The sequence below is a fragment of the Malaclemys terrapin genome, chromosome 2 (assembly GCF_027887155.1).
Source record: "Malaclemys terrapin pileata isolate rMalTer1 chromosome 2, rMalTer1.hap1, whole genome shotgun sequence".
NCBI classification, from domain to species: domain Eukaryota; kingdom Metazoa; phylum Chordata; order Testudines; family Emydidae; genus Malaclemys; species Malaclemys terrapin.
Window position 1 is genome coordinate 157,392,451 of NC_071506.1, and position 22,945 is coordinate 157,415,395.

Genomic DNA, 22,945 nt, shown 5'->3' on the forward strand with positions numbered 1-22,945 from the left:
GCCCACTGTTCATTAGTAATGAATGTTCTAATCTTAGCAGGCCTTTAAGTTACTTCTGAGATGGAAGGAAAAGCAACAATGCATAAAATTCTTGCTTAATTTAAAGGAAATATCTCTTAAACTCATGAAGCTCAAGATCCTACGAGCAGCTGGCCAACAAAAGTCATATCAATCAACCAGAACTACAGAAGTGTTTGAAATAGTCCAGATTTTTTTACTTTCAGAGGATGGTGCAGGGCCCATTTGTTTCACCAACCTATGAAGAGAGATTGAGGTATAGGCTGATGTGCAAGGGTGTTAGCTTTTGATTCATAGATTATAATGTGAGAAGGTACCACCGTGATTATCTAGTCTGACCTCCTGTATAACAGGCTATAAGACTCTTGTGAATTAATTCCTGTTTGAGAATAAGCTGCTCTTTGGTAGATGGGGTGAGTTGAGTGTATTTTGTTTGTAATTTTTAATAACTGGCAGGTTGCTCAGAGACGGTGTATGGGCACTTTTTATTATTCTAAATATAAGAAAAAGAATGGGGGGGAAGAGAACTGTCCTTAGCTAAATGTGGTAATAGAGCAGAAGAAAGGTTAAAAAAAAACTTTAAAAATATTAAGTACCATCTAGTATATAAAATTAGAATCATTCATTTCATCAGACTTAATAATAAACATTCTAGCTGGACTATCTTGAAAGCCAGACAACAAACTGTTCCCCAAAAGTGCAAACCATGATGAACCAAGTTTGGGAGGTTACTGCTATTTATCCAGTACATTGTATCCAAAAAAGAGCCCAGCTTGCCTAGGTAGACATACTGCTACCCCCCTTATATCCCGTCTAAGACCCTGCTTCCATGACATCTGCATTGAGGGGTTACTGAATATACACAGGTTAAATTTTCCAGACCTGGATCTCTAAATTTAGGAACCTAACTAAGTGGCCTGATTTTCACAGGTGCTATGCACTCTCATTGGCCTCAGTGGGAGCAATGGGTGCTCAGCACCACTGAGAGTCAAACTTCAACTTCGTTATGTGCACAAGTATGGATTTAGATGTCTAATTATGTTCCAGTTGTTGAAAATCTTGGCCATTGTGTCTCCCAGATATTAGCTTCCAATATAGACCATTGGATTGGGGTCCTCAAGCATGACTGGCATAGGCTCCTAAGTCTGCAGTCGCATAGACCCCAAGGACAAGAGGTGATGGTCCTCCCCAAGATGGGAGTCTTATTGTTTTAGCACTTTTTAGGGGTTCACCATTCTGATGCCTTTGGAATGAGCCATTAAACTGTTGGTATTAATTTGACCTCTGTTAACGCACAGAGGACCGACTTTGCTAAGCAGCAGTTCTGCAGAAAAGGACCTGGGGATTACAGTGGATGAGAAGCTGGATATGAGTCAGCAGTGTGCCCTTGTTGCCAAGAAGGCTAACGGCATATTGGGCAGTATTAGTAGGAGCATTGCCAGCAGATCGAGGAAAGTGATTATTCCCCTCTAATCGGCACTGGTGAGGCCTCATCTGGAGTACTGTGTCCAGTTGGGCTCCCCACTACAGAAAGGATGTGGACAAATTGGAGAGAAGTCAAATGGAGGGCAATGAAAATGATTAGGGGGCTGGGGCACATGACTTATGAGGAGAAGCTAAGGGAACTGGGCTTGTTTAGTCTGCAGAAGAGAAGAGTGTGGGGGGATTTGATAGCAGCCTTCAACTACCTGAAGGGGGGGTTCCAAAGAGGATGGAGGTCAGCTGTTCTCAGTGATGGCAGATGACAGAACAAGGAGCAGTGGTCTCAAGTTGCAGTGAGGGAGGTCTAGGCTGGATATTAGGAAACACTATTTCACTAGGAGGGTGGTGAAGCACTGGAATGGGTTACCTAGGGAGGTGGTGGAATCTCCATCCTTAGAGGTTTTTTAAGGCCCGGCTTGATAAAGCCTTGGCTGGGATGGTTTAGTTGGTATTGGTCCTGCTTTGAGCAGGGGGTTGGACTAGATGACCTCCTGAGATCTCTTCCAATCGTAATCTTCTTCTTTAATTCTTCTTCTTCTTCTTCTATGAAACAAAGGAACTATAGCTGAAAAATTATTCAGCCTGTTGCAAATGGCTGAGATGTTTTCCCACTATTACATTTTTGGGGTGGGACCCAAGATGGTTTTAGCTGTTACGTTTTTCAAGTGTTTGTTTTTAACACTTGGTGACAATTTTTTACAGAATGTGCAAAAGGAAAAATTACACATTTAGTAGCTTAAAATAAAAACACTAAAAATGTTATATTACTAGAGAAAAACTGTGGTCATGAGCTATCCCCTTCCCACTAATCCTGTCAAGTGTGGGGCTGGTGATCAGTGCAGAAATCAACATATGGAAGGAGAGTGCACTTTTTTTTCTACCTTCCTGACCCCTCCCACAATCATATGGAAATATATGTTTGTGTGTATGAGCGGACACACGTATGGCTATTTTAAAATCCAGCACAAGGAGTTAGGTTGAGGCATGCATTTTCCACTGCATATGGTGGTAAGAAGGCAGAAAATTACAAAATGGTTAGGATCAGATTCCCATGTATAAACAAAAGTGGCCTGCAAGGAGTTACAGCACCAAATGGACATAAAATTCAAACTGCTGCTAGCATAGGAACCAAATCAAGCTGCTTAAATAAAAGAAAAATGTCAATGCAACTGGAACATGGCAGCTTGTATTAAAGTGAGAAGTAGGTTAGTCACAGACTGGTGACTAGCAGGCTGAGGTGGGAACAAGATGAGGTTAGCTGGATTTATGCATTAGTTTTTCTCCTGTGTAATTAAAACATTGGCTTGGGTCACAAATTATATTATTTTGCTGGTCATCTCTGTGTTCTCATTTATATATAAGGGGGACTGGGGAAAATGCTGAGCCCTCTCCTCTGCTAAGAGCAGACTGAGAGCTCCCCATCTGCCTTGTAGCATTGAGAAGCAGCACTCTTCCAAGTTTCCCCCACCTCTTCAAATGGTGAAGGGATAGCTCTCCCTCCTATTCAATTTCCTTTGGCCACTGTTTAGATACATCACAAAACTATTCCATAATTGGCCACAATTTGATGTCTATAATGAGAGAGACCCCGTGCCAGAATAACAGGAGTGTGGTACACTCAGAGGGGTGGCACAATGGCAAAGATGTGTGATGAGACTTGGATAACACTTGCCTGCATTATGCAAGACTCTAGCTATTACTGTCACTCCCTCACTTTCATGCACACTGAGGCACAAATCACTGTCCCTCCAAGCTCCTTGTTCGGAAGCTGACTGAAACTCCCCAGCTCAGCTTAAAATTGCAGAGCAAAGCTGGAGAACTGAGTGGGGTTGCATCACCCAGGGTCAGCCAGGGAGCAATTGTCTGGCAGCCTGAACCCATTCAGGGGCAGAATGTCCCCCAAACCTTTGGGAATAGCGTTAAGGAGGTGCTATGAAGCTGAAGAGCCTCCATGACCAAAGTGTAGTATCAGCTTTAGTCTAACATGATCTAATTCTGGTAAAACCAAGTTGCATTTTATTCCATTTTCTGTTTACCTCCATGTCTTTAATTTTTATTTCCTTCAAAATTTGTTTTAAAGCTTTGCTACTATTGAGGTCAGACTAATTGATCTGCAGTTGCCTGGATTGCTTCCCCCTCCTTTTTTTTTTTAAATATAGGAACTATGTTTGATATTCTCTAGTCGTGGTATTACCCTCAATTTGACAGATTTATTAAAAATCCTTTCTATTGTACTTGTAATTCCATGTTTACGTTCTTTCAGTATTCTGGGATGGAGATTATGTGAACTCCGAGATTTGAGTTCATTAAGATCTTTGAGGTTTGCTTCCATCTCAAATGTGGTAATTTCCATTTCTATACACTCATTAATCATTAACCATTCTGCCGTTGCCCTTATGTTCTACATCAGAGGTTCCCAAACTTATTTGGCCTACCGCCCCCTTTTCAGAAAAAAAATTGCTCAGCGCCCCCCTGGAAATCTACCTTCTTTAAGTGAACAAACAGAAAGATGCAGTGACAAATTTGCGTTCTTTTATGTATCTATATTTCTACCTATGTCCTACAACATAGTAAAGAAAGATGTGTTATTAGAATATCGCCCACGACATCTGGTATACAGCGTTTTTTGCGTAATACGGCAAAAGACAACCAAACTAAAATACTAATGAAACTAATAAACTGGGTTTTGTTCTTTGCTCAGCAATAGATATATGTATTTGATATTAAATTGTCAAATATCAAACTAAATTTATCAAGAAATAATTAATTTAAAAAATAATCAATATGCAATTAAAAATCAGTTAATAGTTTTAATTTAGTTTGCCCTTATTTAAATAATTGTTCCTTATTAACACACGCCTTATTTACCAATTAACACAGATGATTCGATAGATATAAATAAATGTTATAGTTAAGTTTTTTTACGATTTCATTCCCCTGTTTTCGTTAATATTGTAATAAAAAATATGACAAATATATTGACTATACACTTCAAATAGTACTGTACCGACACAAGCCTGCTACGATTTTATTATTAGTAAGCACTAGAGACACAGAAACGTACGGTAGATATGTACGAAAATGTATAAAAATACTCACGTGTAAATTGCTGTTTTATTGAAACAACAATAATACAATTTGCTTTGTCTGTGATCCGTAATCCGTAAAGATCGAAGGTATCGAATATGAATAAAAATTTTTAAATACTTATTGCACTATTGTTAACTGCTTTTTACACAATTCAGAAACAATCTAAATTAGATTTCATACATGTCGCCTATTTATAGTATCGTATTGTAAACAAGTCATTACACGCACATATTCCTGCTGATGCATGCTGGACTTCCCGACAATGCGCGACATGCTCGCCTGCCAACACTTGCTTGTTAAGAGCTGTTGGTGGACTTGACAACTGATCGGTTATAATTTGTGAATTTATTTGGAAAATAAAGTAATCACTACAACTTTAACTCTATGTTACACAGCAGATGAAACATGTACGAACGGTTTTTCAAAATTTTCTTATATTCTCTTCTTTCTTTATGCTTCCACCGCCCCCTTATTTTTATTCAACGCCCCCCAATTGCACCCGAGGTTACTACTGCCCCCCTGGATCGTTCCAGCGCCCCCCAGGGGGCAGTATCGCCCACTTTGGGAACCTCTGTTCTACATTATCACTCTTATTGAAAACTGAGGTAAAGTGTTCACCTGGTTTTTAGGCTATACCCAGATTATTTTTAATCTCTACCCCATCCCCACTGCATAACAGCCCCACTTCCCTTCTTGTCCTTTTTTATTTATATGTTAATACGTTTATTTATCTATTTTCTTTGCAAGATGTAACTCTGCTTGGCTTTTGGCATATTCCTACACTCCCTTTGATTATCAATCCCGTCTTCCATTCCTTGTAGGCTCTCTTCTTACTACTAATCTCCTTTTTCAGGTGGTTGTGAATCCAGTCAGATCTGCAGCCCTTCCCTACACATTTTTTCCACTTGTTTGGGATGCAATTCCAGACAGTTTTTGCACCTTTGACTTAAAGAAGTTCTAAGCTTCCACCACATTTAAGTTCCTGCGCTTTTCAGTTCAATAGACTTCACTAACTAGTTCCTTTAATTTCTCACTCTGCCCTTGTAAAGTAAAAAATCTTAGTTACTAACTGGTTTTGATTATTCTTCCATCTAATTTAAACTAAATCAACTCGTCATTTGGATATTTGGATACCATGGATATTTCCTATTATCAGCTCTTCTATAATATCTTCACTACTTACCAAAACCAAAATGAGCATAAATACGTAGGGTTGTGAATATGGATTCCTTTTACAACTATTCCAAGTGGTTTTTTTTCAAATGTCCAACAACAACAAATTGACCCTTGAAAGAATAAAGATATTTTTTGTAATTGTTTGAATGTAGTGCTCCTGAAAATCCCCAGACTGCTCGCACCAGTGACAGAAGTCCTCTCGTGATCCACAGAACAGGGACAGTGTAGACAGTAGCAGTGTACCCTTATCCACATTGTTCCATTAATATACCATACCTTTATCCTGAGGGGATCTACCCCACAGAGTGACAGTAGTTAGTTTCCACAAAGAATCAGTCCTTGACCTCTGTACTGAATCTGCCAATGAGGTGACATTTTTAGTATTGTTTTCTATGATATGACACCTGTCCACTGGGATGTGCAGTGAAACTACTAAATTCACTTCAAATAGGCTACCCAACAGATGTCAGAAGGGGAGGGAAATAAGACAGAAGAGAAACATTGGCTGAAAAATAAAATATTTAAAACTCAAACCTCACAATCACAAATCACTTCATGTGTCATTTGCTAAGTCATATGGTTTTGTGAGCGCCTAAATATCTGTTTTTAAGTTCTGATTTACTCACCAGTGTCTTGAAACTCTATGAGCTCATCTTGATCTCTTTTGTTAAAATGGTGAATTTTTGGGAGGGTCGTTTTTCTGAGATTTCTGGTCCTAGTTTTAGGACCTTAAAGAAATTCTTCAGGTAATATGGAAACATTTTAAACTACTTAGCAATATACTCTATTCTCAGAAACCATTATTTTGAAAGAAAGTCATATTCAGCTTTTCATTTTTTCCTGTCTTTCCTCCTATTTTGAACCCTTTATCTCTGGGTTGGTTTTAGGAAATGGGAGATTTGTATCTACCAGTTTCTGTCAATTTCACCCACAATAGCTGTGGAAATGACAGTTGAAGCAAGGAGGGCTGGAAGGAGCTTTTGTTTATGGCTTTCTTCTCCTTAACATAAGCTAAGTGATTGTGGGACTGTGTACAGCCTTCATCTTTTTCAGGGGTTCTCTCTACATCTAAAAACTATCTAAGCTAGAATTTATTGATCACGTCTGATGGATTACAGCTATAGAGTAACTGTTCTAAAATTCTTTGTATAGAGTCTTTTAGCTCACAGCCTTCCTTCATTAATATTGAACACTGCTAACTACAAAGCAATTTCAGCCTTGCCACAGTCAACCTTGCTACAGCACCTGTTAGAGAAAAGGTACTGTAATATTTTTGCTTGTGAAAATACATTTTTCTTTGGGACTATTGAGGGTTTTTTAATTGACTTAACAAAAGTTTGAATAAATGATGTAGATAAAGGTCAGTCAGATTTAGCTTTGAAATAGCTCATTTTCTTCAATATTAAGATACCACAATGCTACGAAGACCCTCAAATAACATAGAACACTTTGAACTACATCTCTAGTTGTCATCAAAGAAGATCCTTACTTCCATCAGTTGCTCTCTTCATTTCCTCTCTGTTCTCTCAGTAGCCATTAAGAGGAGGATGTAATAAAAGGCATTTTAGAACTGCATGGTGATCACTTTTCAGAGAAAAATTGTCTTCTGAATTAATCATGTATCACATTTTACAATAGTGCTTTTAGGAAATGAGAAAGCAAAGAGAAAACCCTCAAGGAAAGTTAATGCAACCTCCTTACCCTGGACACATGATTTAATTCTCGTATTTTATATGAGGGATGGCCGTGGATGCTACAGGAAGCATTGCCCACTTACATTACACCTCACTTTAGAGATGATCCTATCCCATTGCACTGAGACAAGATCCTTCACATGTGATACTGTTTTGGTTTCTTATGTTTAAATTCAGTATACACAAACACACACATATGTTTTATTGACACATGAACCTTAGACGAGAATGTTGTTACTAATGTACAGGTTGTCCCAAATTCTCTGCTGCCCTGAGCTTCCACTCAAAAGAACCCATATTTAATGGTGAAAGAGGACAAGGGGGAGACTGTGAGGAAGCCCGTTAGAGCTCCCTATTTCTCAGGGCAGATCTGAGCTATGACCGCTAGCTCCAGAATCCCTCACCACCCTGACATTCCCCCTGGACCGGAGCCAAGAATATGTGTGAGGGAGAACGGGGGCGGGGGGGCGAAAGGACAGTGCAGATGCTGACCTCAACACATCTGTGCCCAAGGAATTCTCAGTTGTGCATGCCCAACTTTCTGACCCCTTGGTGTTGCTCAAATGGCCCAAAGGGGCCAGAATGCAACTAAGCACTTGTCTACACGGTGGGGTAATATGCTCTATAAAGGTATGATTCCTAAAGCCACTAATGTGTTGCACATTAATTAGTCCATGTAGATCCTGCTGGTGAGCAGTAAATGTTCCCTACTGCACTTTAACGTAGTACTGTTTCAAACGGCACTATGTGAAACATATCAGTGGAGACTACACAGATCCATTAATGTGCATCCACAACAGTGTATTTTAGAAATCATACCCTATGTACAGCACATTATCTGACCATGTAGACAAATCATAAGAATCTGGCCTGCTGTGGTTTTAGTAGTATGTTGCTGGTGAGCTCAAAAAACGTTCCTAAAGAATTTTAACTCATATGCTCATCAGCGGTAAATTAGGAAGGTAAAACTCTTCATTTATCCACCTCTCCTTCAGTGGAGTTCTCATGATATTGTAATAAAGGTCTCCCACATTCATTTCCCCTCTTAGTGACTGATAAAGTATGCTCCATGTGCTATCAGAGAGCAGGGGTGAAGAATCAGGAAATCTATTCATTTGGTTTTCCTTTAAAACAAAAAAGAATGTGTTCTTATAACCATCACCAAACAAGGAGGAATAGCTATTTGGCAAGCCAGTATTAAGGAAGGATTTGTCCGCAGAAAACTATACCAACACAGTTAAAGAGGTATAACCTTCCTGGTGTGGACACAGTTATACCATATGAACATGCATATACCTATTTATAACTATGGGGGAATAAGTTATACTGATATAAGAATCTCTATGGTGATATAAATGGGTCCACACTAGGAATTGCACAGATATAACTATTTCAGTAAAAAATGACATCCATGACCAACAGTTTTACCAGTACAAAAACTGTGTGTACACCAGAGCTAACATATTTGCTGCATTATACTTTGTTCCTGAGAAATATAACAAAAACCTGGTATATAAATTCGATAGCACAGTGTTCAAGGTATGTAATTTAAAATAGAATTGGGAGGGAAGAGGTGAAGACCTTGACCTGAATTTGGATTATATTTGTACCAAAGTAAATCAGGAGTAACTCCATTAAAGCAAATGTACTTACACCAGTGTAAAAACTGGTGTGAGGACAGAATTGGGCCCCTCATAAGAGGAATTTTCTACCTCCCCCTCTCCCCCAATACCTGAGACTTCAGGCATTTTATTGTATTCTCTAAGGGGGGAAAAGTAGATTTTCATGAGCCTTCACGAAGCAATTCCTGGAAGGGCTGATTATTGTGTCCAAAGAGGGGGATTGAATTCTCTCACCAGCAGGGAAGTCAACCAACCTTTTCTTCAGTTTGAAAGCAGAATTTTAACAAGCCGATTTTACAAGCACATCATGGTCCCTTTCATAGAGGCTACATTCAGCGGGGTTTAGCTTCAACCCTTTTAAGGTGATTTTGCTACTGTTTCTGGGCATTTGATAGTGCCTCCAGTAGAGACTGCTTTTCCATTGATTATATGTTGTCTTTTTTGTCCAGCGTTCTGACTTATATATCGTAGCAGCTGCTCTCACATAACTCTTTATGTGCATTATTGAAAGACCAGCTAACTTTGCATTTGTGTTTGTTCTTTTTTCATTTGCAAAACATAATGGTCAGCAGGTGTAAACTGGCATAGCTCCATTGAAGTCAATAGATCCATATCAATTTACATCAGCTGAGGATCTGGACCAATGCTCACCCACTAACCAGGATGTGTAATTGCTGGGCCACTGAGTGATGGGGCCATGCATGTCATGCCCCCATGGGTTTGAGGGATCTAGAGCTGCTGCTGCTTTCCTCTCCTTCTTCCCCCCAGGGGAGGGAATGGGTTGATCAGGTTGTGAGGTCAGAGCCTGTTTCAACTGCTTCTGCTGCCATTGGATGAGTGGGATCAGGGCAGACTGACTGATTGGCTGTATCCTCCAGAGGCAGTGGGGATGAAGGAGGGGTTGTTTCTGCCTGCTGCTGGCTTGTTTGTCTTTGTTTCAGCTTAACCAAATCATCACTCCCGTCATGCATTCTGTATATGCCACATATTTTACAGAAAAAAATGTATTAGAAATGTTTTAGAAAATGTTTTAAAATGTTATTGAGAGTCTCTTTTTTGTATTCCTCTGCCTGTAAAATGCACATTGAGAGAAACATAAAAGTATTGCATTTAAAAATACTTTTTAAATGATCTAAAATAGCATTTCTGTGCATAAAAGTATTTTGACTTTTAAGTCCCATATCTTAGGACCTTCTAGGGATGCTATAAGTTGGATTGGAAAGAGGAGCTCTCCTCTTTTCATTGGACGAAAGCTCCCATTTCTACTCCTGATGGCTTGTGAGATCTGTTCTTAGGGTATGTCTATACTTACCTCCGGGTCCGGCGGTAAGCAATCGATCTTCTGGGATCGATTTATCACGTCTTGTCTAGACGCGATAAATCGATCCCAGATCGATCCCGGAAGTGCTCGCCGTCGACGTCAGTACTCCTGCTCAATGAGAGGAGTACGCGGAGTCAACGGGGGAGCCTGCCTGCTGCGTGTGGACCTGTGGTAAGTTTGAACTAAGATAGTTCGACTTCAGCTACGTGAATAACGTAGCTGAAGTTGCGTATCTTAGTTCGAAGTGGGGGGGTTAGTGTGGACCAGCCCTTAGACTAGATACCGTATATTGCCCACATTAGGCATCTGGATGGAGTAATTTTGGAGGCAGAATTCTACATTGGTGAAGAAAGTTTTTGGGATGGGTAGATTTATAAAAGAAACTGGGGGCTGTTTGAAGCCCTTCAGAGTAGCTGCCCTCAGAGCTGAGTAGCAGCTTAAGTGCCACAAAGAGTCTAGAAGTAGCTGTGTGGTAGTGGAAAGCTACTTCTTAGCCACTTTACCCTCCTGGCCTATAAATGGTGATGAGCACATGCCCCCATGTAATTTATTTTTTGAGTGTGATTCCCACTGGAAAGAAAGAGCACAAAGGATCAAGTCAAATAGAAAAAGAAAATCTCTTTTTTATGCAAGTTGTTAAAGCATCTATTAAGATCTGTTGAAACATGTGTGTCCCAATAGGTATTCACTCCCCTGAAAAAATTAAATTATGCATTGAAAGCTAATTGCTCTCATTATGCTAGTTAGGTAGAACACTCTTAGATTTTTCACTAATGGTGAGGTCAAATACAATCAAAAAGCTATTTTATAAAGAGTACTGGGAGGGGAATTTGCCTCCTTCAAGGATCTCAAACAGTATGTTAAAGGTGAAGGTGGCGGTTTTTGGCCATGGGCCTATATAACAAAATGTTTGAGTATTGTTCTCTTTGATATTGGCATACTTTGTGACATTTGGTTTCTCCTTTCCAACAGTGGGATGGAGTAGGACCTCTCCCAGACTGTGCAGAACCACCAAAAGGAATCCAGATGCTGTGGCACCCTTCAATAGTCAAACCCTACCTCACACTTCTCTCTGAGTGCTCAAATCCAGACACACTGGAAGGAGCAGCAGGTGCACTGCAGAACTTGGCTGCAGGAAGCTGGAAGGTATGGACTACTACTCTGAACTTTTTATAGTCTAAGAAGCCCACATGGATAAGAACAAAGGTATTATAGCTATAAGTGCAACTCTGAGGGGGGGGAGAAAAGCCACACATTTCAGAAAACTATCTGGAAAAAGGAGTCAAATTTGCACTGCAGAATTTCATGTTTGTTATATTTATTGTCAATAATCATATTTCCTAAGAAATCCCAGCACACCGCATTTAAAATTGATTCGTTAGAAATTAGTCTAGTTAAATATGAAAAATTATACTGAAAACCCAATATCCAAAAGAATAAAAGCAGTGACACTACAAATCTATGCAGATAGTGTCATGGAAAATGAGTAAAAAATCTCACGGGTGACAACTGAATGAGACCACTTTGCAATGTCAAAGCACTGGTTGATTGCAGTCTGGTTATGAGAAACTGAACAGAATGTAGCAAGATATAATGAAGTGACACAAAGACAAGAAACCCTTGCATCCATTTTTTCCCTTAAAAAATCAGTAAAGACACAAAACATTAAAATAACATTATGGTTAAGGGTAAAAACAAGGCAAGGAAATTCTGAATTCATGCTATCTTACCAATGTGTACATATTGTTTGTGCCTCCACTTTCAGGTATGTATGATCAAAACATCCCATTTTTTGGTCTCTAAATATTTGCAATAAACTGATTAATAATTTTACCACCAGATCTTGAAAATATATTTAAATTTTAAATAAATGTATAAATGTTTGTGATGGCATCCTGGCCTGAATTTTTTACCAATTTCTGTGGCATGCATTTTCTTGGAGATAACTTGATCTGATGGGATGAGAGTCCAGACCATCTCACACTACTCCATTAGTATAACCCCACTGCACAGCCACTGCACCTGTAGAGTGACAGAAATGAGGTGAACTGCCAATGGATACAGAAAATGAAATCCACTCCTCCAACCAAAGACTGGTGAAGGGGCTGCTACATAGCCACAGACCTACCATACTAGTTGGAAGGGCTGTGGCACTGGATCTGATGACCAGTCCTCATTATGGCCTTCCAAATCAGCCTATATGGGGCTGGCACAGAGGTAACATACATTTGGTTGTATTCATCTAGTACTTAGTGAGTGTGTGTGTGCAATAAAAAGAGAGGTCCTGCTCAGTTCCATTGAAAATGGTATCTTGGAAGAATGGCTTTGAACTTCACCATTATACCAGCTGAGATCTCAGGGAGAACTTGCTTGCTCTCTTATTGCTCCATTTTTCTACAGATTCACTGATTCCATTATGAACGCCACATAGAAGGCAAAATGAGTATATTTAATTTGGCATCTCATACTAGTCATATCTGTGAGGGGAATAACACTCCTTGGGTTTATATCAGCACTGAAGATTCTGCCTCTCAACCTTTCTTTTCTGCTGCTGAAGTTCTCTGAAGATAAAACTACTGACATAACAGGAACCAAACTCTTAAAAGAAGAGGTTATTCCTAGGTTATTCTTATGGGAGGTTCCCATTTTTTGTGTGATTTCCCACAAGAAATTGTAATTAGGCACAAGGAGGGATGGAGTGGGAAATGATCTTAGCTTGAGATTTTTTGGTCAGAGCTAGTCTAAAGTAAAATAAAAGAAACAAAAAGGAAGAAAGTCAGCTGTGCTAAAAACAAATGCTGCTGTCACTATTATTGCCATTTGTATTATAATGATGCCCAAAGGTCCTCAAGAGAGTATCAGGGTCTCAATTGTACAAATGCATATGAAAGTTTATAGTCTAATTCAGACACATGCATTATTTTTCGAGATCTGATTCACTCTTTTCCTTTCTCCAGCTGTGCAATTGTCTAAACCTGTACTGTGACAGAGAAGGTAAGGCCTTTAAGACAGGCCAGATGTTCCAAAACCCCATGAAGGGAGAGTGAAGAGATAAGAGAAAACCTAGAATATTTTTTAAAAGATAAAACTGTCTGGGGGGATTTAGATACTTATCTTCCATGGGTATTAATGGCCTATATGTGTCCAAATCCCCTAGTCTGCTTTGAAAATCTCAAATACAAAGTATAAGAGTCAGTCTGTAGCTCTGGTGATTATAGCCAAGCTGAAATCTTTTTTTAAATACATAAAGCAATAGTTTTCCATTCTAGGGCATATATTTTCCCTTTCATATGTGCATATATGTCTTCTAAAGTTGGCCTCCATGTTTTGTGGTCAAAGACAAAGCTGAAAAATGTAGGATCAGGTCCACCCGTGACTCCAATCTCTTTGAATAATGAAACTGTCAAAGAAGTCTGCAGCTTTTGCTATTTGGGTTCTATACTCACCAATTCCTCCAACTCTCACACAGAGCTTCTCCACTGGATTGGCATCTCAGTGTCTGCCATGGGTCCTTTACAATGAATGTGGACATAACATCATCTTGGCATGACAACCAAGTTCAGGATCTATTTGAGTTTCCTTTGGGCACTCATTATTGTTTGGTCTTTACCAAGACTGTGATGATGATGGGCGATCACTCGTTACCGAGTATGATCATCTTCCATTGGAGTTATGGGTCCTCAGGTGACTAATAAGGCCAATCCTTGAACCACAAGTTCTATTACAATGAGGGCAGATGTTTTCAGGCTCAGCAGGAGGCTGTTGACCATGACTGGAAACCAGTCTCTCCTTCCTCCTGTGCCTCTTGTCCTCTTTGGCTTGTCAGCGAGCAAGTTCAAAATGCTGGGGCCCATCAGGACTTCACTCCATTTTAAGCGATCCTGGACAAGTGTTTCCCAGGTATCAATGTCAATATTACATTTTTTAGGTTGTCCTTCAGCAAGTCCTTATAATGCTTCCATTGTCCACCCACGTTACGGTGCCCTTCTTTCAGCTGAGAGAACAGGACCTGTTTTGGGAGGCAATGGTCTGGCATCTGGACAATGTGACCAGTCCAGTGGAATTGCTGATGGATTATCATTGCCTCGATACTGGTGGTCTTTGCCTCTTCCAGAACACTAATATTAGTGCACCTGTCTTCCCATTTGATCTTTAGAATCTTACGAAGGCAGCGTTGATGGTGCCTCTCAAAGACTTTCAAGTGGTGTCTATTGGTTGTCCAAGTTTTGGACCCATACAACAGTGTTAGGAGAATAACGGCTTGATAAAAAAGCTGTTCAAATGTCGTGATCTTCAAAGACCCTGTGCTGTAAATGAGAAAAAGCTACACTGGCACTGCTCAGGCGATGTTGAATTTCTGCATCATCTGCCTTGGATGAAAGATGACTTCCAAGGTAGAGGAAATAATTGACATTCTCCAGTGCCACTCCATTGATTTTGATAGATGGGGCATGTAATATCTCATTTGGAGAGGGCTGATAGAGCACTTTAGTCTTCTTGATATTAAGAGTGAGACCAAGACATGCGTAAACATTGGCAAACACATTCAAGATAGTTTGAAGATCTTTCTCAGAGTGGGCAAAGATTGCATTGTCATCAGCATACTGAAGTTCCACAATAGATGTTGTGGAAATCTTACTCTTGGCTTTCAGCCTGCTAAGCCTGAAAAGCTTTCCATCCATTCTGTAAGTGATTTCAATGCCAGCTGTAACCTTTCCAGGAATTAGGTAAAGAATGACAACAATAAAAACCACAAACATGGTTGGAGCGATGATACAGCCCTGTTTGACTCCTGTTTGTACTTTGAAAGGTTCACTCTGGGAGCCAGCGCTGCTCAGAACAGTCGCTTTCATGTTATCATGAAGCAATTTTAGGACATTGATGTATTTATCAGGACATCCAATCTTGGAAAGTACAGTCCAGAGGGCACGGCAATTCACCAAGTCAAAGGCTTTAGTTAGATCAATAAAAGCCATGTACAGTAGTTGGTTTTGCTCCTGACACTTTTCTTGCAGCTGCTGTGCTGTGAAGATCATATTTGCAGTTCCCCAACATGGTTGGAAACCACTCTGTGACTATAGTAAAATTTCTTCTGATGGGGCAGAAGGTGGGTTGCAAGGATCCATGCCAGAACTTTGCCTGCAGTGGCTAGGAGGGAGATACGATAATTTCCATAATCCACTTTATCCCCTTTCTTGAAGAGAGTGACAATCAAGGCATCCCTCATTTCACTGGGTATCTCCTCCTTTACCCAGATTTTAAGGATAAGCGGGTAAAGCTTCCGTATTAGCTCTGGTCCACCATTTTTGAAGATTTCATCGGGCATCTCCTCAACTATGTCATAGTTCATACCCGAGATCGTAGTGACGTACTTCTCACAAGAGCAATGACAAGTGCTGATGACTGTTGGACTGGTCATCGCCTTATTCGATCCACAATGAAAGTTAAGATAGCTCCCAAATGGAGTCTACAAAAGAAGCAGGTCAGATGCAAACTGAAGGTTCAAGATTTGAAGGACCCTATTAAGCGTGACCACTTCCAAGCAGTCTTAGAAGAAAAGCTCCCATCAGAGTTTCCAGAAGAAATTGAGGAACATTGGAGCCAGTTGAAAGCAGTAATCATCAATGCCTGTGAGGAAACCATAGTCTACCACACCAGAAAACATCAGGACTGGTTTGACGAGAATGATGCTGAAATTGAGCAACTCATCAATGAGAAAAGAATGGCATTTTGTGCTTGGTAGAATGACATAAATTGTAATAAAAAGAGAGAAGCCCATGCCAAGGCGAGGGCAGAAGTACAATGTAAAACCAGAGAACTTAAGGACAAATGGTGGACTGAGAAAATGCAAGAACTCCAAAATCTCACGGACATCCACAATACATGTGGTTTCTTTGTGCCACCAAGGCACACAAGACCATCAGGGATGGTCTAGACATCATTTGGTCCTGCCATGAGGGCAGCGGATTGGACTCAATGACCTCTCAAGGTCCCTTCCAGCCCTAGAGTCTATGAATAAGGCTGTTTATGGGCCAATTTGTCATTGTATGAATCCTCTTCGCTCTAAGGACGGAAGCACACTTCTGAAGTACAATGCAGCCATCAATTCTCGCTGGAAAGAACATTTTGAAGATCTCCTTAACCATAAGTCTATGGTTGTAGATAAAGTCCTTGAGCAAATCCCTCAATGACCATTTAGGGACGAACTCGGAGACCCTCCCAATTTGTATGAGGTGCACAATGCCACCATGCAGATGAAGAACAACAAGGCAGCAGGTCTTTACCAAGACTGTAAGGGCCCAGGTATTCACTTTCCTATCCAAGAAGCAAGAAGGTGTATATATGAGGTGTTTTCACATTTCAAATTGAATTCTTAAAACTCAGCTTTTTGCTGCTTAATAATAATCTCGTTTCTACATCACTCTGGTATATGCATTAGCCTAAAGTGCATTCCACAGTCCTGCCCCTAATATTTTTTTATACTCTGAAGGCTGAGTCCTGTAAAAGGAAATTCCCAGGGCCATTTCTTTGTATAATTATATAATGTTTTTATACAGGATTTTTCTGTGGGTCTGCTGGCAGCATCTTTTTCTGCCTGGTAAGAATAATAAAATGGCAGGTTCTTTATGGTCTTGGCCAGAGTCCAAGTTATACATATCCAGTTATACATTTACCAAAACTTTAATAATTTGTTTTACATTTTCTATTCTATATTATTGTAAATCATTAACATTTCATCAACATTACACTAGCAAAACATAATCCTTATTTTCTACCATTCAACAATTTTCTTCATATTTTAATATTATAATTCAGTGTGCGTGGGTCGTCCTAAATTATTCATTAACATGACCTTTATTTTTTATTTTGAGTAGGACTGTTTTGGGGAACAACATGACCATAATGTCAGCGTGTTCTTACCTTTTCTAAACGAGGGTCAGACTAAACAAACCGAGCTCCTCTAGTCTCTTTTCATACGACAGGTTTTCCATTCCTCTGATCATCCTAGTGGCCCTTCTCTGCACCCGTTCCAATTTGAGTTCATCTTTTTTAAACATGGGAGACCAGAACTGCACAGTACTCCAAATGAGGTCTCACCAGCGCCTTATACAACGGAAGCAGCACCTCCTTATCCCTACTAGATATCCCTCGCCTAATGCATCCCAAGACCGCATTGGCTTTTTTCACCGCCACTCATAGACTCATAGACTCATAGACTTTAAGGTCAGAAGGGACCATTATGATCATCTAGTCTGACCCCCTGCATGCTGCAGGCCATAAAACCGTCCCTACCCCTTCCCTGGACTCTGCTGTTGAAGTCCCCAATCCTGTTTTAGGTGACTTCAATCGGCAGAGACCCTCCTGCTAGAGATCCCTGCCCCATGCTGCGGAGGAAGGCGAAAAACCTCCAGAGGCTCGGCCAATCTGCCCTGGAGGAAAATTCCTTCCCGACCCCAAAAATGGCGATCAGTCAGACCCCGAGCATATAGGCAAGAGTCACCAGCCTGACCCCTGTCAGCCATTATACGATTTACCTACCATTGTTTGGTTTTCCTTGACTACTATGTTTTACCATTAAACCATTCCCTCCATAAATTTATCTAACTTAATCTTAAAACCAGACAGGTCCGTCGCCCCCACCGTTTCCCTCGGAAGGCCGTTCCAATATTTCACCCCTCTGACGGTCAAAAACCTTCGTCTAATTTCAAGCCTGAACTTCCCCACGGCCAGTTTATATCCATTCGTTCTCGTATCCACATTAGTACTAAGCTGGAATAATTCTTCTCCCTCCCTTGTATTAATCCCTCTAATATATTTAAAGATAGCAATCATATCCCCCCTCAGCCTTCGCTTTGTCAGACTAAACAACCCAAGCTCCTCTAGTCTCTTTTCATACGACAGGTTTTCCATTCCTCTGATCATCCTAGTGGCCCTTCTCTGCACCCGTTCCAGTTTGAGTTCATCTTTTTTAAACATGGGAGACCAGAACTGCACACAGTACTCCAAGTGAGGTCTCACCAGCGCCTTGTACAACGGGAGCAGGACCTCCTTATCCCTACTAGATATACCTCGCCTAATGCATCCCAAGACAGCATTGGCTTTTTTCACCGCCACGTCGCATTGTCGACTCATAGTCATCCTGCGGTCTACGAGGACCCCTAGGTCCTTCTCCTCTTCCGTTACTTCTAACCAATGCGTCCCCATCTTGTAACTAAAATTGTTATTAGTCATCCCCAAATGCATTACCTTACACTTTTTACTATTAAATTTCATCCTATTTCTGATACTCCAATTCACAAGCTCATTCAAGTCTCCCTGCAGGATATCCCTATCCTCCTCCGAATTTACAACGCCTCCCACCTTCGTATCATCCGCAAACTTTATCAGCCCACTCCTGCAATCGGTCCCGAGGTCAGTTATAAATAGATTAAATAAAATGGGTCCCAAAACCGAACCTTGAGGCACTCCACTAGTAACCTCCCTCCAACCCGACAGTTCACCCTTTAATACGACCTGCTGCATTCTCCCCATTAACCAATTCCTTATCCACCTCTGGATTTTCATATCGATCCCCATGTTTTTCAGTTTAACCAATAATTCCTCATGGGGTACAGTATCAAACGCTTTACTGAAATCCAGGTATATTAGGTCCACCGCATTTCCCTTATCTAATAAATCCGTTACTTTCTCAAAGAAGGAGATCAGATTCGTTTGGCACGATCTGCCCTTCGTAAAACCATGTTGTAATTTATCGCAATTGCCACTAACCTCCAGGTCCTCAACTAGTTTCTCTTTCAGAATTTTCTCTAACACCTTGCACACTACAGATGTTAAACTAACAGGCCTGTAGTTACCCGGATCACTTTTTTTCCCTTTCTTGAAAATAGGAACCACATTAGCTATTCTCCAGTCTAACGGGACCACCCCCGAGTTTACAGATTCATTAAATATTATCGCTAACGGGCCTGCTATTTCCCGCGCCAATTCCTTCAATATTCTCGGATGAAGATCGTCCGGTCCTCCCGACTTAGCCCCATTAAGGCAATCAAGTTTTGTTTCTACCTCGAATACGGTAATCCCCCATCCCGAATGCCCCTCTGTAGTGGTGCTAGTATCCCTAATACCTTCATTGGCCTCATTAAACACCGATGCAAAATATTCATTGAGATATTGCGCCATGCCTAGATTGTCTTTAATCTCCTCTCCGGCAATAGTCTTCAGCGGTCCTACTTCTTCTTTCTTTGCTTTCTTCCTATTTATGTGGCTGTAAAACCTCTTACTATTGCTTTTAATTCCCCTCGCTAGGTCCAACTCTACACGGCCTTTGGCCTTTCTCACTCTATCTCTACATTCTCGGACTTCACTAAGGTAAGTTTCTTTACTAATCCCTCCCCTCTTCCACTCTTTGTACGCTTTCTGTTTTTTCCTAATCACCCCTTTGAGTCGGTCGCTCATCCAGCTCGGTCTAAATCTCCTGCTTTGTAATCTTTTTCCCTTTTTTGGAATGCAGGCCTCCGACAGCTCATGCATCTTTAACTTGAAGTAATCCCAGGCTTCTTCTGCCTTTAGATCCCTTAATACGTTTGCCCAATCCACTTCCCTTACCAGTCCCCTTAATTTGTTAAAATTGGCCTTTTTAAAATTATAAACCCTAGTCTTTGACTTAATTCTGTTACTCCTCCCATGTATTTTAAACCGAATTAGCTCATGATCACTGGAGCCCAAATTGTCCCCCACTAGCACTTCCTCAACGAGGTCCTCACTGCTTACCAGAATCAAATCTAAAGTGGCCTCCCCCCTCGTCGGTTCAGCTACCACTTGATGAAGGAATTGATCAGCAAGCACATCTAGGAACATCTGAGCCCTATTATTACTACTAGCGTTTGTGCCCCAATCTATATCCGGGAAGTTAAAGTCCCCCATAATTACACAGTTTCTATTAGTAATTACTTCTCTAAACACATTAAATAGTTCCTTATCCATATCCTGGGTCGATCCCGGCGGTCTATAGCACACTCCAAGCACTATCCCCGGAGAGGCTCTAGTAGTCCTATTACCCAGTGTGAGTATTGCCCAGACGGACTCTGTGTTATCTAATCCATCCACTATTATTTCTTTACAGCTTATTTCACTGTTGACATACAATGCCACCCCCCCACCTTTACCTTTGTTCCGGTCTTTCCTAAACAGCGCATACCCCTCCATACCTGTGTTCCAGTCGTGACCGTCATTCCACCACGTTTCTGTTATTCCTACGATATCCGGTTTCAGCTCTTGGACCAAGAGCTCCAATTCCTCCATTTTATTACCTAGGCTTCTCGCATTGGTGTATAAACACCCTAATGTATGTCGTTTAGCCTGTCTCCCATTAGTAGCACTATATGTTGCGGGCCTCCTTGCGCCCGTCCCCCCTGTCCTTCCTATGTCCAATCTCGTCTCCCCGGCTATGTCTCCTCTCATTTTACTCACCTTTTCCATACTGGAATCTGGCGTGGAGATTAACTGTGCATCTCCCAACCTTCTCCCCAAACTTCCTAGTTTAAAGCTCTTTTGATAAGATGAGCCAGCCTCCCTCCCAGAAGTCTATTTCCTTCCCTACTCAGGTGAAGCCCATCCCGCGAGAACAGGTGTCTGTCCCCAAAAGCCTCCCAGTGGCCATACATCCCAAAGCCCTCCTTATAGCACCACTCCCTTAGCCAAGTATTTATTCTCACAATCCTATCAGCCCTTTGCTGCCCTTCCCTCGGAACGGGCAGAATCCCACTAAAGATAATCTGAGCCTCTATCTCCTTGAGCGTCTTCCCCAGCCTGGCATAATCTCCCTTGATTCTCTCTAACGAGAACCTAGCCGTGTCATTCGTTCCTACATGAAGGATTATCAAGGGGTTCTTACCTGCTCCTTTCAGGATCCTTTTCAACCGCAGGTCCACATCGCGTATCTTTGCGCCCGGGAGACAGCACACCCTTCTGTTCTCCGGGTCCGCCCTGGTCACAGGCCTGTCCAATCTCCTCAGTAATGAGTCTCCAATTACATACACCTGCCTTCGCCTGGCAACAGTGCCATCTAGTAATCTAGTCTCTAATCCCTCTAGTCCTGACCTGAGCCTGTTCCTATCTTCCCTAATGCTCCCCCTTATGCCTTCCTGAATCCTCCCGGGGCCCAGAATTGGTGCTGTCTCCATCAACTCCTCCCCTCTCTCTCTCGGACTAGCCGCTCTTCTCTTCTTCCTCACTCTCCCACCTTCAGCCGCCACCTGCTGCCCCTCCACCTCGCTATCCAAACACTCGAACCTATTCCTGAGTTCTATTCCCCCCTCACTGGCCCTTCTTTTCCTTGGCCTGCTTCTGACAGTCACATGGTTCCACCTCCCATGCTCTCCCCCTTCCATTCCCCTATCACCCTCCTCTGCCTCTACCTGCGCCGCAGGGCGTTCTCCTTCAGCCCCTCCTTGCCTGTCCTCCATCAGCTGCTCAAACCCCCGCCTAAACTCCACCAGGGTATCTACCTGCATCTCTAGCCCCTTAATCTTTTCCTCCAGTAACACTATCAGGCGACACTTCATACACACATACCTGTGTTCCGGCTCCCCTGCTAGGACCATATACATACCACAGCTTCCACATGCACCCATCTGCATTCTGTCTGCTGCTGCTGCTTGGCTCATGGCTGCTGGGCTCCCTGCCCACAGCACCTGGGGACACAGAACACACACCACACCCCACCCTCCTGTCTCCCCCTTTACCTCCTCCAATGAGAACTCCCTCTCAAACTCCCCTGTTAGCCGCCCTGTTTGCTGCCTCCGGTGCCGCTGCTCGCAGCTGTGCCGCTGCCTGGCTGGGCGGCCGCTTTTATGGGCCCCCTAATCAGCCAAGCCCCGCCCCCTGCTCAGGCCTCGGCGTCCGTCCCAGCACCCAGCCCCTGCCGGCCCCTACAAACCAAAACAAACAAACACCCAGGAACACCCAGGACAGATGCAAATACAGGTACCTTCTCCTCCAATGAGAACTCCCTCTCAAACTCCCCTGTTAGCCGCCCTGTTTGCTGCCTCCGGTGCCGCTGCTCGCAGCTGTGCCGCTGCCTGGCTGGGCGGCCGCTTTTATGGGCCCCCTAATCAGCCAAGCCCCGCCCCCTGCTCAGGCCTCGGCGTCCGTCCCAGCACCCAGCCCCTGCCGGCCCCTACAAACCAAAACAAACAAACACACAAGAACACCCAGGACAGATGCAAATACAGGTACCTTCTCCTCCAATGAGAACTCCCTCTCAAACTCCCCTGTTAGCCGCCCTGTTTGCTGCCTCCGGTGCCGCTGCTCGCAGCTGTGCCGCTGCCTGGCTGGGCGGCCGCTTTTATGGGCCCCCTAATCAGCCAAGCCCCGCCCCCTGCTCAGGCCTCGGCGTCCGTCCCAGCACCCAGCCCCTGCCGGCCCCTACAAACCAAAACAAACAAACACACAAGAACACCCAGGAACACCCAGGACAGATGCAAATACAGGTACCTTCTCCTCCAATGAGAACTCCCTCTCAAACTCCCCTGTTAGCCGCC

The 22,945-nt window shown here is 42.2% G+C and overlaps 1 protein-coding gene across 3 annotated transcripts in view; it reads left to right on the plus strand.

The window, feature by feature from the left end:
- The window catches only part of CTNND2 (catenin delta 2), a 1,183,216-nt gene that overhangs the window by 1,031,707 nt on the left and 128,564 nt on the right, over positions 1-22,945 (plus strand). For all 3 annotated transcript variants that reach the window (XM_054019141.1, XM_054019142.1, XM_054019143.1), the window contains one exon: positions 11,376-11,549. In XM_054019141.1, coding sequence (XP_053875116.1) covers positions 11,376-11,549 — 174 coding nt within the window. The remainder of the gene's footprint in view (positions 1-11,375; positions 11,550-22,945) is intronic.